The sequence below is a fragment of the Cervus elaphus genome, chromosome 18 (assembly GCF_910594005.1).
Source record: "Cervus elaphus chromosome 18, mCerEla1.1, whole genome shotgun sequence".
Taxonomy (NCBI): domain Eukaryota; kingdom Metazoa; phylum Chordata; class Mammalia; order Artiodactyla; family Cervidae; genus Cervus; species Cervus elaphus.
In genome coordinates, this window is record NC_057832.1 from 23,356,939 (window position 1) to 23,384,083 (window position 27,145).

Consider the following 27,145-nt stretch of genomic DNA (forward strand, 5'->3'; position numbering starts at 1 on the left):
TTGAGATTTTCGGCCTAAGGAGAAAAAGAGAATTTGAGATTGTCATTCTTACTGAGAAATGGAGTATCTGTGAGAATGGACTCTTGCATATTTCCTACTAAGTGTCCCAAGTTTAGAGCAACAAAAGTCTAATTAGAAGCTCATTTTATTTTATTTTTATATTTATTTATTTTTAATTGATTGATGATTGCTTTACTGTATTGGTTTGCTTTCTGTCATAAATCAACATGAGTTAACCATAGGTGTACATATGTTTCCTCCCTCCTGAAAACTCATTTGATTTTTAAAATTTCCATTTGCCTGTGACTCTGGCACACATGGTTGTCCCCAGGGACTTTGTAAGAGTGGGTATGTACTGCTCATGTGGACTCATTCCACCCTGCCCAGGCATGAGTGAGGTGGCTGTTTACTGCCAAATTCTAGGGTATGGCTGTAGACAGGTAGTAGATTCAGCATCTTTAAGAGTGGCATTCACAGAAGGCCCAAGTTACATTTTCTGAGAGATTGTAAAAGGATCTGATTGAAGCAATTTCACATTTAAACTCCTGCTAAGAATGTGGAAAGGCTTCCCTGGTGGCTCAGATGGTAAAGAATCTGCCTGCAGTGTGGGAGCCCCACATTCGGTCCCTGGGCTGGGAAGATCCCCTGGAAAAGAGAATACCCACTCTAGTTGCTTGCCTGGAGAATCCCATGGACAAGAAGCTACGGTCCATGGGTCTCAAAGAGTTGGACACAACTGAGCGACCAACACTTTCACTTTCAAGAACATGTGTGTATATTTAAGCTGGTGAATAGAGTATCATTAACACAGGTGTAGCAAGAGACAAAATAAGTCAGAGTTTACTAAAATACTACTTTTTTTTTTAGCAAAATATCCTTAAGATGTACTGGGTGATAAGGAGCCAGGGTATATTTTGTGTGTCTTGGCACAGACTCCCTACTGCCCCCCAACCCCAATCTCCAAATTGTCTTCTCTGGCAAAGCACTGCAACCTCCTTCTTAAGTTCTGAGCAAAAACGCCCTCCAGTTTTAACTGTTACTCATGCTTTATGGAATTGATTAAAGTCCTGTTAAAAGTCCAAGAGAAGTTTGAAAGTACATTTCCTGTTACTGCCATGCTGTGCGTCTTAGTCTCTATTAATGGCTTTTCTGCACATTAGCACATGATGGGTTAAAAGCATGTTTATGTTGGCATCAAACTCTTGCTGGCTATTTTTTTTTAAAGCAAGATAGTATTTTGCACACTTTTAAAAGAATCTCTAGCAGATACGATCGTGGCGCCATTCACCCAGCTGCATGGTAGGCAGGGCTGTGTCAGCACTTCCATAGGAACCCTGAATTTCAGGGATTTATTACTTAGCCATAAACATTTGCTCTGGGCTGAAACTTGACATACATGGTTTCAAACCAGGGAACACATTTTTGAGAAATCTGGCCTTTTTTGGGATTAAAAAAAAAAAGTGCTGAGGGGAAGATGGGAAAAAAAAAAATCCGTCCTCACCAGCTTTTGACATTTTTGCCCATGTGACATCAAAATGCATTAAACAGCAAAGAAATGTGGGTTCAATTTGTTACTCTTCCCACTCTTTTTTTCACAAAAGAGTTGGGAAAAACAGCAAGTACCTTTTTAGCTTTTAATCAAATTTTAGGAAATTTTGGTATGTGAATGTCCTAGGATTTTCATGTTTAGAAATTTAAAGCAACAGAATCAGAAACTTAGCTCCTGAAATTGCACATTAACTCATAAACCTCACATTAACTTCAGAGAAGGGCACCATTCTTTATTCAGTTTGGGTTTTCTTACTCTTGTTTTTGAACTGATTTCACTGTAAAATTCTCTAAGAACCACTATGCCTTCTTAATCTGATTTAATATTTAAGTTATGTGGGTTTACTTACTTTTTAATCTTTTGGAATATTTTTGAAAACTATTTAAAAGATGTAATTTCTACATTGATGTTTAAAGCTACATCATTGAAAAAAGCATTTCTGAAACGGAGATTTTTAAAATTACTTTTGACCTAAAAATGAGATTGTAAAATATTCAATAAAAACTGTGGATTTCACTATGGATTTTACATTTTTACAGAGAAAAAAAAAAAAAAAAACCCAAGGAACTCTAGACATCAAAAAATATAGTGTATAGTAAATAGAGTAAATCAAAAAGAAGCTGAAAAAATACACATTCAAGTCAATAAGAAAACTCAAGAAAGCACAGCAGATAGGATAGGATCAATATGAGAAACACATACAAAAAGCATTGTCATATATAAAACCAAGACAAATTAGGATTTTAGTAATAAAAAGAATAAAAAATAGACCCTAAAATAAAATTCATACTAAATTTTAATTTTTTCAGGCTATGAATTCATAGAAATTGGGCAGTTTTCTAAACTTTGAATTTCATGACTCTAGTGCCTTGTTTTCATACTTCTTATTCAAGCTAAATGTAACTGTTCAGGTAAATTTTGGTAAGTTTGAAACTTGTCCTGTTATTTGGATTATATGAAAGTAATATCCACATGTTCTAGTTTTCCTGAAGAATCTTTATCTCTTAAAAAAGATCACTTAAAATGCATAAAATATTGTTAGCTCTTGGCAGAAATATTCCATGTTGCAAAAACAAACAACCAAACCTGCTATAATAGCACCTTCTGCTTAACTTGTAAGAAAAATCAAACATTACTGTTGTCCTTGTTTTTCTCTGGTATGCCTGTTACTATTAAATTAATTCCTACCTTTTCATGCAGTTAAGATGTTGAAAACAATTCTTTAGGTTCCAGGGATAGGGAAGAAGTGAAGAAACAGAAATTTCAGGGAGAATTTGAGGTCCATCTTAGAGTCATACTGTTCTGGTTCAAATTGTTTATGCTTGTATTTTAAGTTTTGTGGACTCCATTAATCAACTAATTTTCTTCTCGTGAAATATAATGTCTGGAGAGGTTTTATCTCCTGAATACTGATATTGGTTGTGGTTCTTGGATAGTCCATTATGTTTTCATTACATTGTCATAAAACATCAATTTAAAGATTTTTAAATATGAGAGGTTTGGGGTTTTATCAAACATAGCTATGGCTCTACTTAACTCCTAAGTTGAATATTGTTTATGACTTTTAAAAAGTACTCATCTATTATTTTATGCTAACAAATCATGTCATTTGATCTCTGTTAGACATCAAAGCGTAATATAAAGTATGTTCTTTGTTTTGGTTCTGTAGCAATTTATTTTCAACCCAAATATTGTATTGTCAAACATACTATTTGGAGAGGCTACTGCTTCAGTTACCTGAACTTGGCTTCTGCAAATACACTTTGATCAGCCGTTTATGTTTCTTTTAGAAAAGAAGTTGTAAGTCTTGAAAGCTGAGATCAAAATGACAATAAACTACAGGGAAAAAAAATTACAGAAAATTAGACAGGAACTATTTTTTATTCAAAGCAATGGACCTGTAAGGAAAGATACAGGTGGAATAAAAGTAACTCAAAAAGATAAACAGAATAGAATAGATATTTTTTAAATATAAAAATAGGAATAAAGTGGGAAAATTCCTATTTCTCTGTGTAATTTCAAGTGTGTTTCAAGTCATTCATCAGCGGTGACTAAAGTCAAATGAAGCTTTGTAAAATAAAACATTCTTCTTGAAGTAATACACAGTGTCCTTTCATTTCATTCTGTAGCTATCAACCTGTGACCTAACATTGTGAAATAATTCTTTCACTATTTTACCATTGCAAGAAATTAATATTTTCACAGATGCCCTCTTTATTTGCTCCAAGAAATTCTGTCCTACCAACGTGTTTTGAATAACCACATAATTTGCCAACATGTTTCTCATTAAAAATTATGTTTGCTTTAAAAAAAAAATTCTTCTTGACCTTGTAGTATTCTAGTTTAGTGATGCTTATCTATGTAACAGTAGTGACCAAAGACTGAAGGCAAAAGGAGAAGAGGGCAGCAGAGGATGAGATGGTTGGATGGCGTCACCAACTCAATGGACATGAACTTGGACAGACTCTGGGGGACAGTGAGGGGCAGGGAGGCCTGGCGTGCTGCGGTCCATGGGTCGTGAAGAGCTGGACACAACTCAGTGACTGAGCAGCGAGAGCAGCAGCCGGTGGAAGCAAAAGGAGCCTAGCATTTTCCCCTTTCCTAGTTTCACCAAAATAATTTTTTTGAAGTTATATAAGGGTGAAAATTTTGCATGCATTATTTATGGGTGTTTCAGAAAGTAGATAAATTATATACGGGGCAAGATGATGGTTGGATGGTATCACCAACTCAGTGGACATGGGTTTGAGGGAACTCTGGGAAACAGTGAAGGACCGGGAAGCCTGGCATGCTACAGTCCATGGGGTTGCAAAGAGTTGGACATGACTGAGCAGCTGAACAACAGCTAATTATTGAATGCTCAACTATTTGCTGAGCTTCCCCAGTGGCTCAGCGGTAAAGAATTCACCTGCAGTGTAGAAGCTGCAGGAGACACAGGTTCAAGCCCTGGGTCGGGAAGATCCCCTGGAGGAGGGCATGGCAACCCTCTCCCAGTATTCTTGCCTGGAGAATCCCTTGAACAGAGGAGCCTGGCGGGCTACAGTCCATAGGGTCACAAAGAGTCAGACGCCACTGAAGCGATTTCGCATGCACGCAACTATTTGCTAGTATGTTTATTTTTAACTCTTAAAGCAGACTTGAAGTTTAGGTATCATTGCCTCTCTTTATAGATAACACTGCTGCTTAGAGAGCTTTCACTGATTGAAGAATCCAAGTTAGCAAATGGCATAGTAGCTCTTGGATTCCACGTCGATTTTATAGAGTTCTGGTTATTTATGGTTTACATACCACCTACCTCACTATTTCTCAAACTAGTGTCTGTGTAGCATTTCTCAGCAGATGTTGATGGAGGTTCTTATAGAGTCCCAGTATACAAGGCATATTTGGGGCTCTGGAGATTTCGGCAACAAAGAAATCCTTCTGCCTCTTAGAATTGCTGGGGTGAACTGTGTTTGGAGATTACCTTCTGCTTAGTGGATGAATCATGTTTTTTTATAACATCACCTGGAGAGCATTTTATAAGGTGTGAACCAACTACGTCATAATCATTCAAGTTTATTGTTCAAATACAGACTTTGGAGTCTGTCTAGACCCTCTTTCATTTTGATTTGGGGGCAGAGGAGGGCAGGCCAGAATGGGGGAGACATTCTGAACATTACAAGTTTGAGATCTACCTCCATGGCTCTGCAAAAAGACTTCCCTCCTCCTTATTTATTTCTCTCATCCAGTGGGTCACCAGTTCTTAGAAATCGTACAAGAATCTGCTCTCTTTCCATCCTTAGTTTCACTGGTTAAGTTCAAACCCCCATTGTTTCTTTTCTGAACTATTACCATATCTTCCCAATTGGTCTCCCCATTTTTTTTTAATGTATCTATTCTTTTTCAGATTTTGGCCCATTTTGGCTGTTCCATAATATTGAGCATAGTTCCCTGTGCTATACAGTAGGTCCTTGTTCAGATTTCTCAGGGCACTGGCTTCAAGATACCATTAATCAAGTCAAATAACTCTTCCATAAAACCTTATGCTGCAGGTGACTGCACCTAAATGATTCCTCTGACCATGTAGCCAGGTAAACATTGGTCCTAGTCATGAGGATGGTTGTAGAAGTGTTTGGGAAAGCCTGTGGGTGAGTGATTTCACCAGGGACCCCCATGGTTTTAATGCACTTCCCCTCTCCTGAAGTTTAAACTTCAGGAGCTTCTGATCCTACTGGAAGAATAATCAAACACTTATTGAAGTCTCTTTGCACGGAAGTTGAAATGGAGTTCCTGAAGAGCCACTAAGTTTCAGCTGACAGTTTCTGCCCTTAGGGATTTCTCATTCTGGGGCAGTTCCTAATGCTTCGTTTATAGGTTTATGTGAACTTTGCTACTGAAGGAACAGTTTCTGTAACCTAATCCTGACTCTGAGGTGAGCTGACTTTCAGACACTGTGACATACTGCTAGTTTTTAAGTCTCTCTTGGCCTCATTTTGTATCTTCAGATTTAGTTTTATATGATTGGTCATGCTAGAAAAGTAAGGCATAAAAGCAATTGTGAGGTATCTTATAGCATTTATTTGTTTCATGTGTTTGTTTAAAAGCAGAAGATATCTTGGGTAAAGTTGGGTTTGCAAGGACATGCTTTAGTTTTTGAGGGGAATTTATATAACAGTCTATCAACCATATCAAGTAACTATCTAAAGAAAATGAATTTATCAGTAGAAAGAGGCAAGGTGCTATCTGAATTGTATTGTAGATAATTCTTAGTTCTTAATTATTTGGTAAGTGCAGCTTAACCATAGCCTTACAATCTAATATACATGGTTTTACAGATATCTCTACTATGTACTATTTGAGCTGTTTTTCAACTTCAGTTCAAAAGAAAGTAACATTCAGAACTGATTGTTAAAACACACAATCATCTTCATTTGTAATATTTTTTCAACTCTTCAAAATAGCAATTAATCCAGATATGACCTCTTTTTGCAAAGTTGGCAATGAAGACATCTGCGAAAAGCCTTTGGTGTGAATTTAAGAGTAATTTAGAGTTAATGTTAACAATGGCTTATTTTACTGTGTCCTATTTCTCTTTTGATAAGCAGTGTCTTTCAAGAGTTAGATTCCTCTTGAAATGTTTTAATTATCCTTTTTCTTTTTTTCTTTCCCAATGATCTCTTTTACATAAAAAAGCTCCTCCAAGGGAGCTGACAGAGGAAGAAAAACAGCAGATCCTTCACTCAGAGGAGTTTCTCATCTTTTTTGATCGGACAATACGGGTAATTGAAAGAGCCCTGGCAGAAGACTCCGATATCTTCTTTGACTACAGTGGTCGAGAATTAGAGGAAAAAGACGGGTTAGTTTCTTGTGTGCAGTTAAAAAAAAATACTGTGATAAGTTATCTGTTGCTTCTAAACTCATTTATGTTTTGAGTAGGCAAGTTGCAAGTCTGACAAATCAGAAGACTGAAATTCCAGAGCTGATCTTGCTGAACAGCTCTGACTGAGGGCTTTGGTTATGATTTCTGGCTTAGAGTTTCCCTGTAATTATCATGTGCTTCGGTGAAATGCTTTTGAACTTGATATCTGGGGGACAGCCCAGGTGATGGGGACTGGTAGAGTCATGTACATTGTCCTCTGAGAAAACATCCTTATAAGCAGTAAGAGGAGATTTACATTCTATCCAGTAGATCTAGTTTTGATGTCTAAGCAAACAGGAAGCTGAGGAAAATAAACATGAGATCCAGGAGAACCTTAAATGATGTGTGAGACAGCAAACAGACTGGCCACCTTTTCCTCTTTTGATACCGTAAGATTATGTATATATGCCTTTAGGAAACACATGTGCAGGGGTATATTTACAGATTAAGAAAACTTGTCAGAAAAAAACAAAAAAAAAAAAAAAAAAAAGAAAACTTGTCTATAAAACCATGGCCCCAAACAACTTGACCTGTGACTTCAACGTGTGTATTGTCAACCATCGAGGAGGCACTTTATGAGCTTTGTAAAGAGACAGAACTGATTGTTAGCCACCAGTTTCTCTTGGCCAGGAACAATATGAAAAGATGAGATCACCTGCAGTTTTCATCAGACCTGACATTTTACTACTACTAAAATTCACATACATTGTCAAAGGCCAACCTATCGTCATTGAAGATGCTCAAGGCCATGTAAACAGGTTCGGAAGGGAGTTCTGAAAGTGTTCTTAACAGTTCATAGTATTGATAGATGATATCAAAGAGACAGTATTTTGAATATACATGTTATATTTGTTTAATTTTAAAAAGCCATTACTCTCTGGCTCATTTAATAGTCTGAGTCCTGTTTCCCTCTGGGTGCCTGGCGCAGTATTATCTTGGGTGTATGTACCTCTTGGGGCTTCCCAGGTGGCGCTAGTGGTGAAGAACCCACCTGCCAATGCAGGAGCTGCAAAAGACATGGGTTTGATCCCTGGGTCAGGAAGATCCCCTGGAGGAGGAAACGGCAACCTACCCCAGTATTCTTGCCTGGGAAATCGCATCAAAGAGGAGCCTGGTGGGCCACAGCGGTGGGGTCACAAAGAGTCAGACACAACTGAGTGACTGACACTTTACTTACTTGTCTGAGTTTGCAGTGGTGGAGCTGAGGAAGAGTTAGCTAGGGGAAAAGAAGTCGTAATGAGTCAGCTCCTTGGAACCCAAATACCTAGCCAGAGATCAAGTCACCCAGTCGGACAAGTGGTGCAGGGTGCAAGGCAATAGAACAGAAGAAAGAATGGAAAACTAAGGTGAGGGGGGAGGAATTCCTGAACTGAAGCCCGAGGAGTCTAGATAGCTTTTTAATGTGGATCCAGTAATGGCTGACACGGAACAAGTATGACCCAACTTAAACACACAGTCTTGTGGAGCAAATGTAGGATCAGTGCAGAGTTCTTCAGAGGATGGTCTGTAGCCAGTTGAGTATCAGCCAAAAAAACACTGGCCAAAGTGTAATCCTCCCCCACCCAGATGCTATTTTGGTCTATATTAAGTATCTACAATGTTTGGTGAATCCCTCACCCCACCTGCCCCCCAGCAAGCCTGTCTCACGGTAGAACTTTTCACTTGCTATTGCACAAGGAGGCAGCCACTACAGTAAACCAGAAATTATAGGTAAAGTGAAGCATGCATATCACTTCTGGTCTAAGGCCAGATAAGGTGACACTGATGTCAAAGAATCTCCCAGAGTGCTGTGCTTCCTTGATAGCTGGGAGATTTCTTGTAAACTCTGCTTCAAGGCAGAACTTTTTAGGGGGAGGAGAATGCTTTAGAACTGGTCAAGATGGGAACCTGAAACAAATTTGACATCTCACACCAGGCCTGGAACAACATGTGGAAACCTCATCTGGGCCAGTTAAGAGAGAGCTTTTCATGATGGAGACCACCTTTAGTGGTCATTTATGATCAGCGTTTGCTCCCTAAATTGATGCTTTGGCTTCAGAGTATTGTGGGCCATGCTCTTGCCATTTTGTCCTTTCAATATGAACCGTAGAGATAGAACCCCATTTTGAAGCACCTTATTTGTCTTTGATCTTTAAACCCTCCTAGGGACGTCCAGGCTGGAGCCAACCTCTCTTTCAATCGTCAGTTCTACGATGAGCATTGGTCCAAGCATCGAGTCGTCACTTGTATGGACTGGTCTCTCCAGGTAAGAATTGTTGTTGGGTCGGGACAAACCGGACTTGTGTTCTCATGGCATTTGTATACAGTAAATAAGAGAGAATTGCCTCGCTACTTTGGATGTGTTCACTGACCCACAGTTTTCTTGTATGCTTATGGTTTTCTTTCTCGTTTTGCTGAAGTTTCCGTTTAAATTTGCACTCTGTTATTCATATCCGTTGAGTACTTACTCTGTGCCAGGTACCAGCCCAGGAGCCAGGCCATTCTTTCCATGAAAGCAGTCTCACTAAGGTCGCCAGCGCTTTCCTGCTTGTCAAATCCTGTGAATGTGTTTAAGCCTTCATCTGCCCTCACCTCTCTTTGTCACCCAGCTTTGTTGACTCTCTCTAACTTCTAAAACTACCCTCCTTCCACTGAGTTCTACAACTCGACTCTCTTCTAGTTCTTGAACTCCCCTAAGACTTATTTTTTCCTCTTCTACCCCTGTGATCCTCATGGTCATGCTCTCAGTCTCTGTTCTTCTGGACATGCTCTCTGTGGAAAAAGATCTCTTCCACTGCTGTTGATTCAACCATCACATGGGCAGCCTTTTTCTATCCCCACCCAAAATCCCTCCTGAATTCCACTTTACACCCCAGAGAGACAGATCCATTCAGGTGTCCCATAGAATGGCAGACTCATCACTAACTCATTATTTCTACACATCTGAAGTTCTTTTTTGCCTACTCTAAACCCTGAATATTCATTGGAAGGACTGATGCTGAAGCTGAAGCTCTAATACTTTGGCCACCTGATGCAAAGAGCTGACTCATTGGAAAAGACCCTGGTGCTGGGAAAGATTGAAGGCAGGAGGAGAAGGGGGTGACAGAGGACAAGATGGATGGATAGCATTGCTGACTCAAGAGACATGAGTTTAGGAGATAGTGTAGGACAGGGAGGCCTGGCCTGCTGCAGTTCATGGGGTCACAAAGAGTCAGACATGACTTAGCAACGGAACAAAAACAACAATTCTATGTTAAAGCCATCACAATATACCCAAGGGCCTAAAAAACTTTTCATCATTAACATTAGAAACTTCCTCTCCTTTATCTCCCAGACTTAGTCTGTCACCAAGACTGTCCATTTCTCTACTCCTGTATTCATTATCTTACACTTGTAGTATTGCTAATCTTCTCATGGTCTTTCCACACCCAAACTTGTCCACCTATAGTTTTCTGTCTGGACATCTAGCCAAATAAGCTTTCTAAAATATGGATCTGATCACTTTACTCCCTGGATTAAAACTCCCTGTTGCCTGTAAGAGAAAATAAAATAAAAGCAAACTAAACTCCATAGTGTAGCATTCCTAATGAAAGCACTAAACTCCCTGGTGTAACGTTCCTAGTGAAAGCAGGCAGATTTACCAAAAGCCATTTTTCCTGAATGGCCGACTCACTGAGTGTGTCATTGACCCAGCACTGAGAAGTTAAATAATGCCCATCAGGGCACACAGCTTAACTGTGGTGAGGACAGGCTGTGAACTCAGGTGATCTAACTCATGAACTTGTGTTCTGGGTGATCATGCTATGTTCCCCCCTGTAATGACAGCGATACAATAGCAATGAGGGAACTAGGAATGATAAATACTGGGCATTTATACATAGCACATTTTCCACTTTCTTTTAATCTGTGCTTTTATTGGGAATAGTAATCATGGCTAGCTTCTTTCTGTTTTTCAGTTTTGGCTTCACTGGGTCTTCACTGTGGTGCACGGGCTTCTGTACTTAAAATGCTCAGGCTTCTCTTGTTGCAGAGCATGGGCTCCAGAGCATGCAGGCTCAGTAGTTGAGGCACACAGGCGTCTTGAGTCACAACACATGGGCTTTAGTTGCTCCCAGGTGCGTGGCATCTTAGCTCTCCGACCAGCGATTGAACCCACATCCCCTGTATCGGAAGGCAGATTCTCCACCACGGAATCACCAGGAAAGTCCCCATGGCCAGCTTTTAACTTGTGTTTCTTATATGCTAAGCACTGTGCCAGCTACTCTGAGGCATTATTTTATTTCACCCTCGTCACATCAAGCTTCCTGGGTGGTGCTAGTGGTAAAGAACCAGCCTGCTAATGCAGGAGGCATAAGAGATGCAGATTGAATCCCTGGGTTAGGAAGATTCTCTGAAGGAGGGCATGGCAACCCACTCCAGTATTCTTGCCTGAAGAATCCCAGGGACAGATAAGCCTGGCAGACTGAAGTCAGACAAGAGGTTCTAAGTGCTGAATGATGTAGGGCTGATAGCAAGTGCTTTCAGGGTTCAGTGGAGATTGGCGTCTGTGCCTCTGGTTGGACAGGGTGTCTTAGAAGACTGGGATTAGAGAAAGGGAGGGGAGAAGAGAGTGTTCCCGGCAGAGCAGTGAAGCGGATGATGTGAAGAGCCCCATGTAATCGTGCTGGGGAACAGAACACTGAAGAGGAATGTAATCCCCCGCAACCAGACTGTCAACAGCCACAAAGTGGGCGAGTGCTCTCTCCTCTTGAATCTCCTCTTACATCCGAACAAGAGAGCATGCAGGGCACAGTTGTGCCGAGGCTGATGCAGGCAGGGGTGTACCCAGCCGCTTCCTGCCAGCCGGCACGTGGGTGGTCTGTGAGCACGCTCGGCTGTGTGTGCAGAAATCAGATCCAAGGTGGAGGAAACACTTAGTGCGACTTGTTCACTTGTTCACAGCCTGGAGATTACACAGGAACCTTATCGGACACACTCCTCAAGGGCAGCTTTTCCTGAGTCCCCAGGTCTGCTGGCAACGCTCCTGGCGGAGGTGGCGGGGCCCTCGCCAGGAGGGCTGGTCCCCAGCTGGCCTCGGCATGGGGCGGACATCTACCTGTTGCCCACAGGGAGATGTGTCTCCACACAGGATCTTGTGTGTTGTTCTTGTTGCAGGAAGTGAAACTGGAAAGGGCAGAAGTTCCACCATAGAGACTCTATATCGGTTTTCCCCCATTTTCGTGTAATCTGTCATCTACACTGTGGGGAAGGGGTTTGCAATTCTGAAGACTGTATTTTATATGGAGCATCAGAAAAAGGAACGAGAATCCTTAGTTCCAGAGTAGCGTTGACATATATACACTCCCATGCATGCAGTAGATAGCTAGCGGCAAGCTGCCTTGTAAGTCAGGGAGCTCAGCTCCAGGCTCTGTGAGGAGCTAAAGGGGTGGGTGGGGGTTTGAAGGGAGGCTCTAGAGGGAAGGGCTCTATGTATACATACAAGTGATTCACGTTGTTGTATGGCAGAAACCAACACAACATTGTAAAGCAATTATCCTCTGGTTAAAAATAAATTTTAAAAAAGGATAATAAAGGAATTTGATGAACACAACACCAAAGAACCCTTAGTTTCTACATCGTAACAATTTAGTGGAGTTCAAAGAACCAACTTTACATACTTATGGGATGAAGAGACTCTCTGAGTAAATCTATATGGAATCCAGTGATGTTCAGAAAGAGGAAAAGGACAGAGGCATAGTCTTTGAGTCCAGTAGTGGCGTGTGTGCTTATGAGTGCAACAGAATGGACAGGGTTGGGGGAAGGAAGAAACTGTAAGATTCCTGCATAGCTTTGCTTTGAGCTCCTGGATCAAAGGTCTCATTGGTCCTCTTCCTAAACGAGAACACTTTAACTTTGCAATATTTGCAAAACAGCCACCAGTCATTTATCCCCTGAAGGACATTTGGGCACTTGGGGAATTATGCCAACTTTGCTGTTCATCAAATATTAAGAGGGAGTCAATAATACTGTGCACATTTCACGTGACAGATTTGGCAGTTGTATACAAAACCAGATTTATGATCTTTCTCCCACCCGGTATATTCCTGTCACATGTGATTTGCATCCTCTAACTTTGGAGTCATTCAGGATACAAACACAAGGAATCTTTTTTATTGAAGTTTAGTTGATTTACAATGTTGTGTTAATTACTGATGTACAGCAAAGTTGTACATATGTATCTGCGTTCTTTTCTCTGTTATTTTTCATTGTGATTTATCACAGGATATTGAGCATAGTTCCCTGTGCTATACAGTAGGACTTTGTTGTTTATCCATTCTATACATAATAGCTTACGTCTGCTAGCATCAACTTCCCTCTGTTCCTCCCCAGTTCCCCTCTTCAATCACTTACCCCTTCAAGTAATCTTTGATAGCTCATTTAATTGCCAAACCCAGTCAAATTTATGGTAGCATAAAGACCCCCACTGTCACCAGTTCAAATCTACTTACCTGTGGAATTGATACCTAGTTTATGTCGTGCCATCTTCTTCTTGCTTTTATCAGGAAATAGCTTCCTATCTGATCTTCTTGCCTCAATTCTCTATGCTGTTGAATCATTAAGTACTTTTTCCAGGTTACTATTTGTAATGATTACTTACTTGCTCTCAATGTCACCTTGAGCAAGTCACCTGACTTCTCTTGGCGTAAGTTTCCTCATTCACAAAATAGTAATCAAACTTTGCTCAAACTTTGCTTATTGTGAGTATTAAATGAATTAATGTACTTTAAAAACTTAGACTTTAATAAAGTGTCTAGTATAGTAAAAGTGCTCAATAAATGTGGCATAGTAGTGAAAGTAGTGGTCTAATTAGAAATATTAACAGTTGCAGAGTATGACTCCCAGCGTAAAGTCTAAAATCATTAGCCTATTTTCAGTAACTTCTTGAGAATTAAGAGTTCAAGAATATTCTTGAGAATATCTTGAAGCATCTCCAGCCCTTTAATCTTTTTCAACTCTTTGCCTAACCTGCCTCCCAGCCAGGTGCTATAACCTAACTGTGTCCTGAATGTGTTCTCCAATGCATTAGTTAAGAAAAATTTAGCCCTGGCTACCTTCAGCAAAAAGGGAAATTTATTCTAGTCATTAGGGTACTCAGGGAATCCACGGAAAAGACAAGGAACTGGGCCTCAGGAGTATAAATCTGGGCAGCTTGAGGAGCTTCACCAATAGAATGCTGTCCTTACCTGACTCATTTGCCACCCAGGGATTCTGTTTCTCAGTGCAAAATTTACAGTGACCGAGGTGGAGAATGGGATTGGCCAAGCTGGGATGAGTGAATTATCCCTGGGAGGTTAGACGCCTGTGTATTGTAGTTTCCAAGGACTGGGAGAATGATTGTGGGCCAGGCCGGTTCCCAAGAGAAATCTCCTGCATCCGTGTTTGTGCCTTTGTCTATACTTTTCTCTTTCTGCTCTCCTAATCACTTTCCCAGGTGACAGGGCCCAGTCAATCTCATTTCTTCTCAGAAGTCCTTTTCAATCCCTCTCCCTGGCATACCACATTCCAGCTGAGGTGGTTATTTTATCCTCTGTGCTTTGATAGAACTCCTTTCCTATCTCCATCTTAGCATGTTCTGCTCTTCTATTTGTGTTGTAGTTTTTTATATGCATGTCTCACCTCCTTCTACTAAATGGTGAGTGCCTATAAAGCAAAGCATGTTACTGTTGATATTCTTGTCCTGCATTTTGTTTACTGTTTTCTTAGTGTGGTAAAAGTCACATAATATAGAACATACTATTTTAACCATATTTAACTGTACAGTTCAGTGGTGCTAAGTACATTCACACTGTCGTGCCGCTCTCACCATCATCCAGCTCCTGAATTTTTCAACTTCCTAAACTGAAATTCTGTCTCCATTAAACACTAAGTCCCCATTCCCCCTCCCCACTCCCCACCCCCAGCTCCTGAAATCTACCCATGTGCTTTCTTTCTTGTCCCACATTTTACCTATCACCAGTGCCTTAAATAGGCTTCCCTGGTGGAAGAATCTGCCTACAATGCAGAAGACCCGGGTTTAATCCCTGAGTCGGGAAGATCCCCTGGAGGAGGAAATGGCAACCCACTCCAGGATTCTCCTTGCCTGGAGAATCACGTGGACAGAGGAGCCTGGTGGGTTACAGTCCATGAGGTTGCAAAGAGTTGGATATGACTGAGTGACTAATACACTTTAGTGCCTTACATATGCTTGGGGGCCACTTGAGGCATGCCACAGTGTGAGAGATGTGGTCTTGAAAGAAATAGACTGCAAGCAGGATCTCACTTTGTCATTTATTAGCAATGTAACTTGGAACAAACTCCTTACCCAGCTTCTTACCTGGGCTACTTTGTCTGTAGAAATGGGAAAACCTGTTGCTTACTTTAGAGAACTGCAAGAATCAAATGAGTGAACATGTCACCCAGCCCCGTGCTGGATGCATAATGAACACTTAAAGCATGTTGGTTCCTTCCTCACTAGTAAATGTCAGATTTTATTTTTTTATAAGAGCAAACAGCTTAAGAGCAGATCTGGCAATTTCCGAGTAAAATTCCCCTAGGTTAATTATTAGATAATTCAGCCCTGTGAATAATCACAAACTTCCCAGTAGTTGATATTCTCTTTAAAATAATAATTTTAATATTTAAATAATCATGCAGAGAATGACTACTTTTTGTTGGAAAATAATAAAATATTGATTAGTCTTGTTCAAACAAACATACTAGAGGAGACTTTGAAATCATAAACACTCTCATGACTTAAGAGTTAATCAGTGTCTTTAGGCCTTTTGATCCCAGTTATAGAAATTACACCAAGAGCATTTCACTGGTATTTGATGAAAACTCTCCCTGTTTTCTAAAGGAGTTTTAAACCCAATAATTGAAGATTTTTTTTTCAAGTGGGAGCCAGCGATGAGACCCAGATGTGAAGCTGTGGGATATTATTCCAGACACATCTGGCTGCTCATTGGCCACTGTAGGAGTGGTGTTGATGTTTATAGAGTTGCCTTTTCACATGTGACATAGTTAAACTTCAGATGGACAGTCTGGAGACTTCTGTGTTTATCTGGATGTTAGTTTCTTTGAATGGGCTTTGAATCAAAGGCCTTTCTTAATAGGCCTTTGATTCATCCGCTGAGGAGTGTTTTCTAATAAAGAATGATTACTTCCCCTGGTGGCCACATACATGTGTATCATTGCAGACTTATACTTCCTCTGTACCAACTGGCAAGTTGTAACTCTCTGCAGCTTTCTTAAACTGGGGGAGTTCAAAGAACAAATAAAACACATAGAAGACTCAGGCTTAATTATTTTTGATAGGAAAAAAAGCTGATGTTCAAATTTTTACTGACAAACTTATGTTAAATATATACAGTATAGTGAATAAGAAGGGAAAAAACTAAACTATCCGTGAGCAAAGAGTGGTATGATCTGCCATGATCCTGATAATCCTGATACTATATTTAATGGGGCTGCCTTACGGAAATCCTGGGTAGGAATGACATTTTCATAAAATGTACTCTAACTCATAAATACCTGCCATGAGATCCAGCTTGTTTATTTCTAACACTCAACACAGAGTTCATGTATGGTGAGTAGGTATTTCTACTTGCTGTAGAGTCCTCTCAGTTATTTTACTACTTGAGTTTCTTTTACTTGAGCTTTTAATTGTTGGCATTATTTAACAACAAAGGATTAAAGATAGGATCTTGCCACTGAGCACAGGGTCACTGACATAATAAAGGTTATTTGTAATTCAATAGATTTTGGCACAAGTTTATCATGCTAGGACTTACTAGGCCTGGATTCAGAGGTCAGTAAAACCAAGCCCCTACCCTCAAAGAGCTTACAATCTAGTCATGGACATAGACTGGGAAAAGCCATAATACAGTTTGACACGTGCCTTAACATGGGGACATACATAATGCTAAGGGGGCTGATGAGAGGCAGTGAGGGGTGGTGAGTGATTAGGTAGGATTGTCTGGAAGACTTGGTGCCTACATGGAGTCTTAACGAATAAGTTAATGATGTAACCAACGCGGGAGAGGCTTTTCAATGAGAGTGAGTGTCAACTCATGGTACAGAGGCTGTACCTATGAACCTCAGAACTAGCCCAGGGAGGCTGGGTCATAGGTAGGAGTTGGGAGGAAAGAGGGTAAGTTGTAAGAGATTAGGCAGAGAAAGTAGAAGCTAACAGATCATGTGTGCCCAGTTGCTCACTCATGTCCAACTCCTTACAACCCCATGGACTGTAGCCCTCCAGGCTCCTCTGTCCATGGGATTTTCCAGGCAAGCACTGGAGTGGGTTGCCATTTCCTCCTTCAAGAACAGACCATGAAGGATCCTAAATGACCCAGATTTTATCTTGAAAGTAATGATGAGCCATTAAGCTATTCTAAGCAGATAAGTGACTTAGCCAAATATGTTTTGTAAAGTCATATCGACACAGGATGGAGAGTGGAGAAGGTGAGGGTGGGTCCTGGAGAGCGGAGAAGCAGAGAGTCATTTAAAATAGTGTTGTCTTCATCCAGACAAGAAATTCATTTAGGAGCCTCTGACCTTGAGGATAGAAAGAAGCATGCATTTGAAAGGTACTGAGGAAGTACTGAATCAGCATGTAGAGAAGAAAGAGGGAGGAGTAAAAATGGAGTGTCTGGTCCAGACAGTCAGTACAAAGTCCTAATGAGATGAATGTTGAAACGTTGGAAGAGTAGTAGGTTTTTGTAGAAGGCAACAAGCTCATTCATTTTCCTGTGCATTGCGTCTGATGTGTCCAGGGACAGCCTTAAGAAATCTCCAGTAGCTGTAAAATGTGCACCTTAGAGAGCAAGCCCAGAGATAAATATTTGAACATTGTCAGTATATGAATGCTAATTAAAGCTATTGAAGAGATCACCAGGGAAGAATGTGTAAAAAGAGACCAGCAAGAGAACAGAAAACAGCCCCAGTCCCCCACAGGTAATAGAAGGAACTGTAGAGGCTAAAAACAGTGGTTCGGAAGAGTGGGAGAGAAAGGTGTCATGGAAGCCAACACAGGAGAAAGGAGGAAGCAGCCCAAATGTCAGATGCCACAGAGAGGCTCAGCGGTGTGTGTCGTTGGGTAGTTCCTGGTGACTGTGACAAGCGCATGTGGAACGTTGCGGGTACAAACCAGATTGCAGTGGGCTGAGACACAAAGTTGGTACTAAGTGTGTGCTGTGCTGTGCTGAAATAACTCGGTCGTGTCCAACTCTCTGTGATCCATCAACTATAGATCAGGTTCCTCTGTCCATGGGATTCTCCAGGTCAACAGTATCGGAGTGGGTTGCCATGCCCTCCTCCAGGGGATTTTCCCAACCTAGGGATCGAACCCAGGTCTTCAACATTGCAGGCAGATTCTTTACCAGCTGAGCCACCAGGGAAGCCCAAGAATACTGGAGTGGGTAGCCTATCCCTCCTCCAGGAGATCTTCCTGACCCGGGAATCAAACCGGGGTCTCCTGCATTGCAGGCAGACTCTTTACCAGCTGAGCTACCAGGGAAACCCCGGTATTGAGTATGCCACAGCATAAAAAGAAAGTACCATTTCACGTGTGTAATACAGCGTGCGTCTGTCGGAATAAGAATCTTTCCCTTGTGTTGTCATCTTGGCGTAACCCATCCTGTCTGTGACTTCTTCCATTTAGTACCCTGAGCTGATGGTCGCTTCCTACAACAACAACGAAGATGCTCCCCATGAACCGGATGGAGTAGCCTTGGTTTGGAACATGAAGTTTAAGAAAACCACACCAGAGTACGTCTTCCACTGTCAGGTAGGAGTCAGCATGGTAAAAATAACTGACATCTCCTTTGAGACCAAATACAGCTCCTGCCGCCTTGCATCTGTTTCATGTGGAGAAGCAGCACTGAGTTTAAAAATGGAATTGTTGACAATTTTGGAAAATTCCCCCACAGTAACCCAATGTTTTGGGAAAGTGGCCACCCTCTCCAAATAGTTAGGAAGCCTGTGTGGGGACTGCGTGTCATTTTCTTTCTATTTAAAACAGCGCCATGAGGATGAGTTTATAAAGGCCTCGCACTTAGGAAGAAATCCGGGTGTACCACTTCCTCTGCTTAGCAGGAACATATGTTTGCCCACCCACGTGGACATCCTCAGAGCAATAGCATTTCAAGTTCCCTCCTCTCTCTGAAATGCAGCAGTTCAATGCGATTTCACCAGTTTTAAGTTGCCGGGCACCATCTTACTTCACAGATAATAATACTTTGGTAGCCAGTTTAGGGGAAGGTTTATCACCCGCTTTCTTGAATTGTGGAGAAATATAGATACTGTTTCTGGTTTGCAGCTAGTTTGGGATGTTTTACTGCTTGTGTCTGCTGACACATAGGTCCACTCTCCCATTGGACACAATTCAGGCTGAAATTATGTAACAATTTTCCTGTTGCCATGGCTCTGCTGAAATAATAGGCCTTGGTAGTGGCCAATATACCAAGCCTGTATTAATACCCCTCTCCTATGATTATGCACAGGAAAATGCAAACAAACCTAGCTCAAAGTTTCAGTCCCTCAGAAATTACAGTTCAGAGGTCCTGAGTGGCAGATTACTCTGAAAACAAATCCATCAGTTGAAGAGAGTGGGTAAACCTGTTGATATTTGAAAGCTTAGTGCCATTTTATATCTATGAGCTGAGTATCGTTTTGAACTAAAATATGTTTAGACTTTAGAACATTATCAGATATAATTTGAGGAACAAGGACTGCTGGCATAAAGGTCCTAGCTTCGACCTGATTGAGTAACCTCTAACTCTGACCATGTTTTTCTAATTTGCTATCTTAAAAACAACAAGAAGTCCTGGTCTGCATAGTAAATAACCTTTATTTTTTGAACCTTTGAAATGAGAACAGTTTTTTCTTTCTTTCTTTCTTTTTAAGATTATCAAATTTGTCAGTCTGATATGCTCTTTCTGTAAACATAGAAGCACAAAATCCTAATTTTATTCAGTTTAAAGAGTTTTGCTGAATTACTGAGAAAATACTAAAAGGATTATGGGATAAACAGAAGCACATTTTTTTTTTTGAAAAACAGCACCATTTGAAGTATTTTGAATAGTGTGTAAATCATATACAGAATTTTTTTAACTTTAAGAAGTGACACACTATATTGGTCAATGTACAAAATGTTTATCATCATTAAAAAAATTTTTATTATTAAGTAGCAGTAGGTCGCCTGTGACAATAACAATTTGAGAATGTGCTTGACATTCACAATGTTGCATAGTAACAGGTCAGTAGGATCTAATAAGTTGAGTGAAGACACAAATTCCAGAAGGTTTAGGAATTAACTGGAATTTTCAAATTTTCAAATTGTGTTTTCTGACACAATGGTTAATCCTAGCATTGACTGAAAAGAACATCCTTTCTTTTCATCTCCTGCTATCTTTGGGATCGTTTACAAAAAGCTTCAGCAGAATGCCTTTAACCTTATTTTCACTTGCTTTTTAAATGCTCCGATGTATGTGTTCTAGAAGAAGATATGCTCTTGGTTTTTTTCAAGTTAGAAGTGCTCTTAATATCCTACTAAAAGATGCTGACTAAAGTATTTCTGTATTCCCCCAAATTCCTACTACTATCTTCACTTCATCTGGTGACCAGAAGCAGAATGGGAGTTCTAAACCCTACCTAGCATTCTCACTGAGAAAAGGAAGAATTCTAATACTTTTAAACTTTGAGGTTAAGTGGCATGTGCAAAAGAACAATCTACTGATTTAAATGTTAATCACATCTAAAAAAATACCTTCACACCAACGTTTAAACTTATATTTGACAAAAAAAACTAGGTACCATAGCCTAGCCAAGCTGACTCATAAAATTAGCCATCATACTTGGATTTCACCTCAGATCAATCCAGGAACCTAATGCCCTTCACAACTTCTAAAGTCCTGCTGGTTTCAGATCACTTTGGGCCAATAAGCAAGTATACCTAGAGTGGTCAACTTTGAAATTATTGGACATCGGTAGCTTTCCTTAGAGGTGAGAATAAAAAAGCAATAATTTGAGGACATGTGACATTGATCTATGAAAATAAAAAAAGAGATGAATACGTTTTGAGAATCTTCTTTTTCATTCATTGGCGTAAGCTCCTGTCACTCCTTAGATGTGAAACTGCGGCTCAGAGAGCCCATGAACTTGGGATGACGCCTGTAAATGGCAAAGCCAGGTTTGAAGTCAGCGCCTTCTTGCCCTGAAGCCTGTGTATTGCCTTCTGCTGCTCTTATCAGGAATTCAGCCAGTTAACACCATGCAGGTGTGTTGCATGGGGTCAGGAAGGAGTGAATAGAGAAAAAAAAATAGGACAGAGATGTGTTTTCTATTAATCATTACAATCACCTGGGCAACTCTAAGACCTCCTGATGCCTGTGTATCACCCAGAGATTCTGATTTACTGAAACCTTCACCAAGTGCCTTCATAATCTTATTTTTAGTTGTCCCCTTAAATGCTCCAATAGATGTGTTTTAGAATAACATATACTCTTGATTTTAAGTCAAAAGTACTCTGAATATCCTACCAAAGATGTTGACTAAAATATCTCTATATTCCCCAAATTCCTACTGTTACCTTCATTTCATCTGGTGACCGGAAACTGGTCCGGGTGCTTAGCTTTACCTACCACTCTTACTGAGAAGGGGAGAATTCTAATCCTCTGAAACTTTGGGGTTATGTGACATATGTAAAAGAACAGTCTACTGATTTAACTATTAGTCTGGGGTGTAGTCTAGTCATTTTTGAGAGCTTCCAAGTGAGTTGAATATGCAGCAATAGTTGAAAACTCCTGCCATGTAGAGGAGAGATGAATAAAGAGGGTGATCAGTGATGAGACTAGTTGACTTCTTCATTTGAATGTGTGCCCATCATTCATTTTTCCCCTTTGACCCAAACTAGAGTGGAATTTCTTGCTTTTGCTCCTCTGATGCCCTGCCACCTGACCCTATTTGAGAAATTTCCTACCCAACTCCCTGCCCCTTCTTACCACGTCCCCCTCTCCCACACACACTTATTCCCTCTGGCTCACTCGTTGCTGGGATCTGCTTCTGTGGTGGTCAGAAGAGCAAGAGATGTTTTTCCAGGAGGGGACCTGACACAGCATGCAGTGGACAGTACCATTGCTCTTGGGATAGTGACCCAGCTTGCCATAGTTGATCTCAATGAAGTTTGAATCACCACCAAGTAAGTAACAGTGGTTGCAGAAAGAAAACAGAAGTGCCGTGATCCTGAGTATGCCTGAGCTGTTGGGAGACCAAAGCAGGGTTAACTTGGACACCAGGGAAGGTGTGCATGACTTAGTGGCTGGAGGTGAGGTGGAGGGAAGAAGTAACAGGACAGTTTGGTTACCGTGAAGTAGCCAGGGTAGTTCAGGGGAAATTTGGAGTGGCCACAGAACTAAAAATAGTGACGTGTAGAAGTGTTAGCCACTCAGTTGTGTCCGATTCTTTGCAACCCCGTAGACTGTAGCCCACTGGGCTCCTCTGTCCATAATTTTCCAGGCTAGAATATTGGAATGGGTAGCCATTCCCTTCTCCATGGGATCTTCCCAGCCCAGGGATGAGACATGGGAGAAACCAAAACCTCCACTCACTGACCTCTCACTGTCTTTGTTACACCCCTTCTAATCATTAGTAGAGCTTATTTACTACAGCTGGTCCTCTCTAGACACACACTCACTGAAATTGGGTAGGTTCCCACATTCTTCTATGATGTTCTAGTAATTTCAAAATCAGTTTGCTTAATAAGAAAGGGGGCTGAGGGTTGGGAGGAGCTGCGAGTGCCTTATGATTGTACTTTTATCAGTTTGGAATAATTGCATTAGTTGGCCATTTTTTGCTGATCTCTCACGATTCTCCATGTTTTTGGCAAGCGTATATAGTCGCAAACAAATCCTATGACTCAGAAAAACATCATTTGGGGCACTAGAAAATACATGCACAAGATGTAGACATCAGTTCAGTGTTCCTTTGCAAAGACTGACAGGCTTTTATCCTAATGGTAAAAAGATTGCAGGAGGAAGGCTCCTTTCTCTCTGAAAATAGCAAGGCCAAATACCCTCTACTTTCGTGGGCAGTATTCTGTCTTTACTAAACTGAATTTTTAGCATGGGCTCTGGTTCTGCATTTTCTATTTTCATTTCGAGAACAGGCATCCGTACTTGGAAAATATCAGTGGACTCTGCATAGAAATCAGTCCCTGGTCCCCACCACACCATCTGGCAGCGAGCGCTCCTGCTGTCTTCTGTAGTGGCTTCCCCACACTGTCATTAGATTATGCATCTGACCACCCTGCGTTGCTTACCCTGGTGTGGTCTTTCTCTTTTAAAACAGAATGAATAGAATCAGAAATACATATCTTAGAATTAGCTGCATTGAGGAAAGTGGAAAAGCTATATTTAGAGGCTTGGCTTTGTCAGAGGTTTTTATTTTTACTTTTATTTTTTTCCCGATTTGGTTTCTTTGTCCTTGGCATTCTCTTCTTGAGGATTATCTGACAATGACCTGAAATGGACATAGACCCAAATCGCTCCTGACTTGGGGGTTGGAGGGAGAAGCAGAATGTGAAGTGGGGTTCATACCAACTAACCTCATTTGTGCCCATGTTTAAAATCCTCGGCTGACTTTTTCCGCATCTTCTCTTCTCATTAAGGTTCTATAAAGATTACAGGTAAGATTGCAGTGACAACTTTAGCCATTCAGCGTCTGGTTCTGCCTGAGGTTGCGGCAGACCTCCCTGGGAGGAGTGATGGGAACGTGGGCTGCTGGTGGGGGAGTGGACACAGTGGACAGGCAGCGCTGTTCCTGGCTGACCACACTGCCGAGTGACCACGGGGCGGTTGGTGAGGCCTTGTTGCCATGTCAGAGAAAGGAGACTTCCTCCAGCTCTGGTGGAGCTGTGAGGTTTACTGCAATAAACTTGATTTCTTCTCCCATCACTTTTTGTCCCTTCCCTAGCCCAGATGGTGGCATGTAATCTAAATAACAAAACAGCTATGGAAACAAAGATATACATTAATTTAAAAGAATTTCCCAAGGTATTTTATGACCAGAAAAGTGTTAGAATTTGACTTAAGGATTCTTTTTTAATTAAGGGAGGGTAACTTCCTTATGGCCTGACTGATTTTTTTTTTTAAGTCATTTTCTAAGCTTTTTAATGCGGAAAGTAGTTGTTGCTCGGTTGTTGTTCTTTAGTCACTAAGTCACGTCTAACTCTTTTGTGACCTCATGGACTGTAGCTTTCCAGGCTCCTCTGTCCATGGGATTGCCCAGGCAAGAATACTGGAGTGGATTGCCGTTGCCTCCTCCAGGGGATCTTCCTGACCCAGGGATGGAATCTGTATCTCCTCCATTAGCAAGCAGACTCTTTACCCCTGAGCCACCAGGAAAGCCCTGTTACTCTGTAAAGGTGAGAAAAGAGCAGGGATGAATGAATAGAAAACAGCTATATCCCAATAAATTTTTAAAAAAAAGTTTATTTGACAACTAGGGTTATGTATTCAATATGAATTCCCGGGATGACAAAGTGAGGGCACATATTAATTGGTTAGTGACTGGAGAATGAACTCCATCGACAAGGACGTGCTGACGAATGTAAGACCCAGTTTTCAAAGGCAATGCTGGGTGGAGAGACCCCAAAGAACAAACCAGCATTGTTGGTTGTACAGATGTGAGATGCATTTCGAAGTACATAATTATGGGTAATTGAGGAATCCATGTGACACAAAGGTAGAATTAAACTTTTACATAAAAGATTCAGGTTGTAAGGATCAGACAAGAACAGCAGCAGCACAGCAGTGCTATTTTGTGTCTTTAGGAAAAAGCACACGGTGATAGCTCAGTTGGTTAGAATCCGCCTGCAATGCAGGAGACCCCAGTTCGATTCCTGGGTCAGGAAGATCCCCTGGAGAAGGGATAGACTACCCACTCCACTATTCTTGGGCTTCCCTAGTGGTTCAGCTGGTAAAGAATCTGCCTGCAATGTTGAAGACCTGGGTTCGATCCCTAGGTTGGGAAGATCCCCTGGAGAAGGGAAAGGCTACTCGCTCCAGTATTCTGGCCTGGAGAATTCCATGGACTGCATGGAGTTGTAAAGAGTCAGATGTGACTGAGCAACTTTCACACGGGAATTTACATGTACGTGCTGAAATGAAATGCAGACACTTGGAAACTCTTCTTTTATGCCAATTGAGTATGACTGGTCCGACGAGAGAGGCTTGAGCTAGACATTGATTCTTATTAAATCGAACAGCAGGAACTTTTCTTTTTCTGTTTCAGCCCAGGAAGCTGGCAGCAGAGAAACTGCCTTGCCAGCTTTCACTCTTTATCTGCCTGCTTTCTAGAATCTTCTCTAAAAATTAACATAAGAGGAAGCAAAGCTGATCATTAGGATATATCTAGGGAGATTATTAGTTATCGGCAGGATTATAACAGATAGTATCAGGGGCGATTCTTCATCTGAAAATAGCGTTGAAGGTGCTGAGTACCTGACAAGTGACCAAGCGAGCTATTATTACATGCAGGGGATGCTTAAAAGAGAGTCCATCTTTGAACAACTTATTTTTAAATTGTTTCCTTTGTCTTGTCATGGCATATTGCAAGTAATCAAGCTGACATTTAATACTATTACAAAGCTACCTAAGACTTCTTAACGTTTGCTCTGCCCCATTGATGTGCACATAGATTGGAGGCGTAGAACTCAGTGTTGAAGATTTCATTCAGTCCCCTAAATGCCCTTCTCTCATCTTGCCATACACTGTGCTAAAATGGTCTGAACTGGGCTTTCTGCATTTGGGCTTCATCAAGGAATTGCCCAAGAATCATTGGTGCTGTGCAGTGAGCGCCAGGAAACAGCATGAGTGAGCTTTTCAGCCTATAACTCCGCTTGTCCTCACCACCCTGCCCCCTGGCCATTCACGGAGGTCCAAAGAATTTGGTCTAATGAGTGTTATCAGGAGTCTGGCTTGAATGCCAGTGGGCATCTGTTTACCTCTTGGGATTATTGTGAGGATAAATGAGATAATATGGAAAAGGAAATGGCAACCCACCCCAGTATTCTTGCCTGGAGAATCCCATGGACAGAGGAGCCTGGCGGGCTACAGTCCACACGGTCGCAAAGAGTTGAACATGACCGAGCATACACACAAAGGAGATAATAGGTGTGTTGGTGTGTTCAGGCTGTCATAATAATGTATCACAGACTGGGTGGCTTAAAAAGCAGAAAACAATTTTCTCACAGTTCTGGAGCTGGTAAGTTTAAGATCAAGGTGCTAGCCATTAAGGTTTCTGGTGAGGACTCTCCCTAACTTACAGGTGACTGCCTTTTAGGTCCGTCTTCACATAGAGAGAGAGTGTGAGCGAGCTTTTCTCATATTTTAATACCATGATGAGGGCCTCCCCATCATGACCTCATTTAAACCTAATTACCTCCCAAAGCACCCATCTCCAGATAACATCACTCTGAGTTTTAGGACTCCAACATACTTTTAGGAGAACATAATCTCATAGCAATAGGTGAACATGCTTTAAAGAGACAAAAGCATTCTCTTTAAATTTGGTTGTTTCTCTATTACTGCATGATAGTCCATCTCATGGAAGGAAGCTTAAACTTTGGTATTCTTATTTTCCTTACTTGAGTATTTTGCAGAGAAATCTCACCTTACATATTCATCCATTCCTTTATTCATGCACTTACAGGGTACCCACTATGGCCAGATCCTCACAGCAACAATAGGCTAGAGCCGAGAAGAGGCCATCCCCTCCCCACAGGAACTCTTCAGCTGGCCCCAGTCCCCGCCTTGCCCTAATTCCCATCACCTGGCCATCTCCTCTCATTAGATCCCTATGTGTGCTTTTTATTTACAAGAGCCAAATGAAGGGGAAACCTGAGGCAGTTACAGAGTTCTACCTTCCCAGTTACTGAGTCCTAGGAGACAGCTGGGGCTTCCCAGGTGGCTCAGTGGGTAAACAAACTACCTACAATGCAGGAGATGCCAGAGATAAGGGTTCGATTCCTGAGTTGAGAAGATCCCCTAGAGGCGGGCATGGCAGCCCACTCCAGTGTTCTTGCCTGGAGAATCCCCTGGAGAGAGGGGCCTGGTGGGCTACAGTCCATGGGTTGCAGATAGTCGGACATGTCTGAGTGGCTGAGCGTAGCACAGGAGACAGTCGGGGCTTCCCTGGAGGCTCAG

The 27,145-nt window shown here is 41.4% G+C and overlaps 1 protein-coding gene across 5 annotated transcripts in view; it reads left to right on the forward strand.

Moving 5' to 3' along the window:
- DYNC1I1 (dynein cytoplasmic 1 intermediate chain 1) overlaps positions 1-27,145 on the forward strand; it is a 370,602-nt gene that overhangs the window by 221,232 nt on the left and 122,225 nt on the right. For all 5 annotated transcript variants that reach the window (XM_043872801.1, XM_043872800.1, XM_043872803.1 and 2 more), the window contains 3 exons: positions 6,722-6,884; positions 9,093-9,192; positions 18,604-18,729. In XM_043872801.1, the coding sequence (XP_043728736.1) occupies positions 6,722-6,884; positions 9,093-9,192; positions 18,604-18,729 (389 nt within the window). The remainder of the gene's footprint in view (positions 1-6,721; positions 6,885-9,092; positions 9,193-18,603; positions 18,730-27,145) is intronic.